The sequence below is a fragment of the Euphorbia lathyris genome, chromosome 10, assembly GCF_963576675.1.
Source record: "Euphorbia lathyris chromosome 10, ddEupLath1.1, whole genome shotgun sequence".
NCBI classification, from domain to species: domain Eukaryota; kingdom Viridiplantae; phylum Streptophyta; class Magnoliopsida; order Malpighiales; family Euphorbiaceae; genus Euphorbia; species Euphorbia lathyris.
Window position 1 is genome coordinate 19,799,576 of NC_088919.1, and position 4,690 is coordinate 19,804,265.

A 4,690-nucleotide genomic window follows, 5' to 3' on the forward strand; every position below is an offset into this window, starting at 1 on the left:
AGAATAGAGAAAAAGAAGAAAATTATTTTGGGTAGAATTGTAAAGAATGTAAATTGAAAATAGGATTGGAGACTCGAAACGAAATTAAAAATTGAAAATAATAATAAAAAAAAAGTTGAAAATTTTGAGAATGGATGATGAAATTGCTGATAGAGAACAATTGAATAAGAGAAACAACTTAATGAGGAAGCAAAATGAACCGTTGAATTAGGGTGGAGGTTAGCTTGAGAGCTCGAGGGAACCAAAATTCTTAAGATAGATTTTTGGATTGATTGAAAGACACAAAATCCCCTTTGGCCATATTGTCGGTTTGCCCCTATCCGTTGGATTATGCGCATTTGAAAGCATTCATACATATAGAAAAGAAAACTTATAAATTTATGGTTTGTTATTGTTATTATTATTTGAAGTAATTGTATATTAAAATCTAAGGAATATCCATTTGATTAGATGAAGAATTATTGAGATAATATGGAAAAGTGAAGTGAAATAACATTGTGAATCTCTAAAAAAGAAAGGGAAGGGACCATAGAAAAGGGAATTTAGGGAAAGAGTACAAAACCCACTAAAGAGAAGATAGAAATGTAGCATTGAGATCCCATTCACTTCACTTCACTTCACTTCCTTTTTCTCCTCCTCCATACATTGGACTTGATTGATTGAAAGAGTTTGCGAATAGGCATGCTTTTTCTCTACACTACACTATAGAAATGAAATGCGACCTGTCTTTTTCTTTTTCAACAGAAACAGAATTGTAGTATTAACAAAGGTTCATCAATTAATGACTAATAAACCCCTTTTTGACTACTAATCTTCCTACTTTAAATTACATAAACGACAAACGCAAATAATTGCCGGATCTATGGACAATCAAAACCCAACACTACCAACAAAACCTACAAATTTTTTATAAAAATAAATAAAAGTAAATTTCAGAATAATAAAAAAAAGAACCTTTTTCTCCTGCTCTCCCCATTTCATTGCTCTATTTTTCCCCCTTGTCCTTTTGTAGCAGAAGAAGACGAATACTGAAATCAGACTAACCCAAAATCAACATAATTAATTAACCATAATTCCATTTTCTTTTCCCCCCTGTTTCCTCTTTCATGTCTCCCTTCATATATGCAAGCCCTTTAATTCTTCTGCTCTGCTCCTTTTTTAAATTTAACAAACTTTGGCTCCTAATGGCTGCACGATCCCTTATATCAGGCATTCAAATATACTACTAATATATAAGTTTTCTGCTCCAAGAATCTTGGAATCTTCTAAAATTCTTCCTTTTTTCCCGTGTCATCTTCCTCTAATACCAACATAAATAATTCTGGTTATATCAGCAATCCAAAATCTCTTCATTTCTTCTCCACCAATCACAATCCAAGGAGGATGTAGTAGACAAGTGTAATTGGCAATGCGATTAACATTCCAAAGATAACCCTGAAAGAAATAAAGAAATAAAACAAAAAATTAATAAATTCCTCATAATTTTGCACTAATTGAGCCAATGTTTACTTACGCTGTGCTGAGAATGGCGGGATGAACATTGTACTCTTTGGCAAACACAAAAGGAACAATTCCCTGTGGTAGTGCAGCCTGAAAGAAGTATATTGCAGTAAATGATGTTAATTAACATTAATAAAGCTAGTAGGATGAGATGGGTAATAGAAATAGTTAATGTGAAAAAGAGTTTTCACCTGAACAATAGCGACATGAAGGAGGGTACCACGCAGCCCAACAGCAATTGATGCAGCAGCCATCACTGCAGGACCAGTCAAGAATCGAACAGCCATGGCAAATGCCGCCACTGAGTTCCCACATGCAATTATCTTTGGTTGTAACGCCATGAACAGACCTTCATTTTTTCACCACCAATTAAAACTTTTTCAACTTACCCAGCTGGGAAATTGAATAATTAAAAAAAAAAAAGATATTTTTACAAAATTTCCCAATTCAACCGAAACAGGTATCTAAATCACAACCGAACCCCACCGACCCTGGACCAGGAAAAAAGAAAAATAGTGTCCCCATATGTCGGGTGGTCAATCCATTATTATAGTCTAAAGACGGAACCCCTTTTGATTTCTTTAGGTGATAACAAAATATGAGCTCACAAAAGAATAAGATGGTTATGGATATGGATATGAGCTGTGCATTTCTTTACCTTAACTTTACCCAATCTAACCATCACTCCCTTCCCAACCCAATTGCCGCTATTTATGCTTTGTGGTCAAAATATTGCCACATTTTAGATCAATTAAGGCCACTTTGCCCCAACTCCACAATATCACTTAATGTAAATTTTAGTGCAAAAGTTACAAGGCTCAATTGGGTACTTTATCAACCATAACAATTAGGAATTCTCACCTAAGCTGAACATAGCCATTCCAAGCCCGGCATCAGACAGTATGGAGATTGACTGACTGATTATTTTAGGCATTGCCACATGCCACCTGCAATTAATCATGAATGCATTATTTAAATAGATAAAATATACCAATCATACAGTTTGAAATTAAAAAATCATATTCCAATGGATAAAGTCAATTCTTTATTTATTTTTAACATTACTCACCGGAAAGAAACTAGAGACCAGATGAGGCCGATTAGACTAGAATATGTGTTTGGGTTCCTAATAAGTTTGCGCCAAACCATTATCAAAATTAGGCGGGTCATAACACTTGCTGGAGGCATTAGTTTATTGAGACCGCCTTCTGCTGCTCCGGGGACTTTTGTGTGGAGCTCACCTGTTGAGCTGGAACCTAGCTTATTAAGTCCAGTGGGACCCCCTTTCTCTCTCTCATCATCTTCTCCATCTACCTTACCACCGAAGCTGAAATCTTCACCATGAAATTCTCTACCATGTGCAATAGCTTTTCACATTTTGAAACAAAAATTAATTTAACACTTAATTAAACTAATTAGATTAATAGAATGATTCACCAAATAATCAGTAAAGGCTGAAATTAAATTATACCTTTAGTTTCCCCATTTTGTGGATGGTCTGCAACCAACATTCTGATCTCCTTGGCTCCTTGGTCGGAACGGCCAGATTGCTGGGATGCAGTGAAATCATTTCCTCCAAATACGTCGGAAACCGGCGAGGTACTTGAGCTCCAGACGAACATGTGCAGCTCTTTAGCATCGTGGTTTGCCTTCGTATTACTCTGCTGTTGTTGTTGTTGCTGCTGCTGCTGCTGTGGCTCCTGTGGCTGCTGCTGCTGAGTCTTGGTGGTTTTTGGAGTCACTGATGCAAATTCTGGATTTGGAGCTGGATAGGATGTTGGTACCGTCTGCGCCGGGTAAAATCCGAATCTAGGAGAAGATATGGTAGCCATAGGAGCACAATTTTCTTCAAAATTCGAAGGCCGAGGCGTTGGACCCCTTGAAGATTGTACAGAGTACATATCCGCCGGACCGAAATTTGAGAGCCTTCCGCCGGGGAATCCCTGCACTCCCATCATATTATAGAAATCGGAGGTGTTGAAATTAGAACCTCTTGGAGTCGGATTCCTTGATGAACTCAAGCTGTAAATCTCAGCTCCGGTTAGATTGGAGGGCCGAGGAGTCAATCCAGAGAAAGAGCCAGGCCCTAGAGATCGGCGAGAAGCGTTTGATTTCCTAACAGTGACATGTAACTTTCCGTCATCCCCAATTTCAGCGTCTGTCTCCAAGAAATCTCGACCGTCTAACGAAACGACATCAGAATCTACCTTGAATGACACAATGGAAGCTGCAGTCTCAGGGAATTGCTCCATGATCAACATCTTAGCTCCTCTGTACTCGAAAAGAAACAAAAGAAGAGTGTACCAAATAATACACTGCAAAACCACGATCTGAACCATGAGACTACCGGATTCGCCGCCATACATAGCGATTAACAGAGGTATACCCATAACAAGCGTGTTTGGAAGAGTAGATAAGGAAAAAATAGTTATCATCCATTCTAAGCTTCCATTCTTAGTTAAATTAGTCCAAAGAGCAAGCGCGAACAGCATTATGATCTTTTGAAGCGTATCGGCAGCAATGAAGCGGAAATTCATGTTGTAAGGATCATTAGTGGAGATGAAATGGAAAGACAAAAGCGGAACAGCAAATATAGCGACAAAGCGATTTATACCGGAGCACTGATCGGGACTGAAAATCTTCCACCAGCGAACAGAGCCATAAGCCAAGATCATAGCAACATAGAGAGGAACTACAGCCGTTAAAACGGTGTAGAGATCTTTCCAGCTAATCATGATTCAATGTTCCTTGGTTCACCTCAAAATGGCAGGGAAACGAAAATTAAGGAGAAGTAGAAGGGTAAAAATGGAAAGAAAAGGGAAAAAACCGTTAAGTAACTAACTTGAATGCAGCAGTACGTAGGAGTTAGGACTGAACTGCAGTAGTTCAGAAAGGTATAGAGAGAGAAGAAGATTTGAGAAAAATCTCAATATATAGAGAGAGGGAGGGAGGGAGGGACTGATACGGAACTGCACTACTACTACTACTACTGTTAACTAACTGTTTAGATATAAAGCGTGTGCAAACTTGGGTTTGTATATAGTAAACTAACTGATGTATATGGTTAGATATTAACTACACTTGATTTCAATGTTTTAAAGGATTTATTCCACGTGGCCGTTTATGTGTGGACGGTGAGGTTTAGAGGTGCCATCTACATGTTTTTAGTATACATAATTGCATTGCAACA

The 4,690-nt window shown here is 37.9% G+C and overlaps 1 protein-coding gene across 1 annotated transcript; it reads right to left on the reverse strand.

The window, feature by feature from the left end:
• Positions 1-467: 467 nt before the first annotated feature.
• On the reverse strand, positions 468-4,436 carry LOC136208416 (auxin efflux carrier component 4). Its single transcript, XM_065999277.1, has 6 exons — positions 2,972-4,436; positions 2,570-2,867; positions 2,362-2,447; positions 1,692-1,849; positions 1,514-1,590; positions 468-1,434 (listed from the first exon to the last, which is right to left on the reverse strand). The coding sequence occupies exons 1-6, from the start codon at positions 4,233-4,235 to the stop codon at positions 1,368-1,370; spliced, it is 1,950 nt and encodes a 649-aa protein (XP_065855349.1). The 5' UTR covers positions 4,236-4,436; the 3' UTR covers positions 468-1,367.
• Between the last annotated feature and the right edge of the window lie 254 nt (positions 4,437-4,690).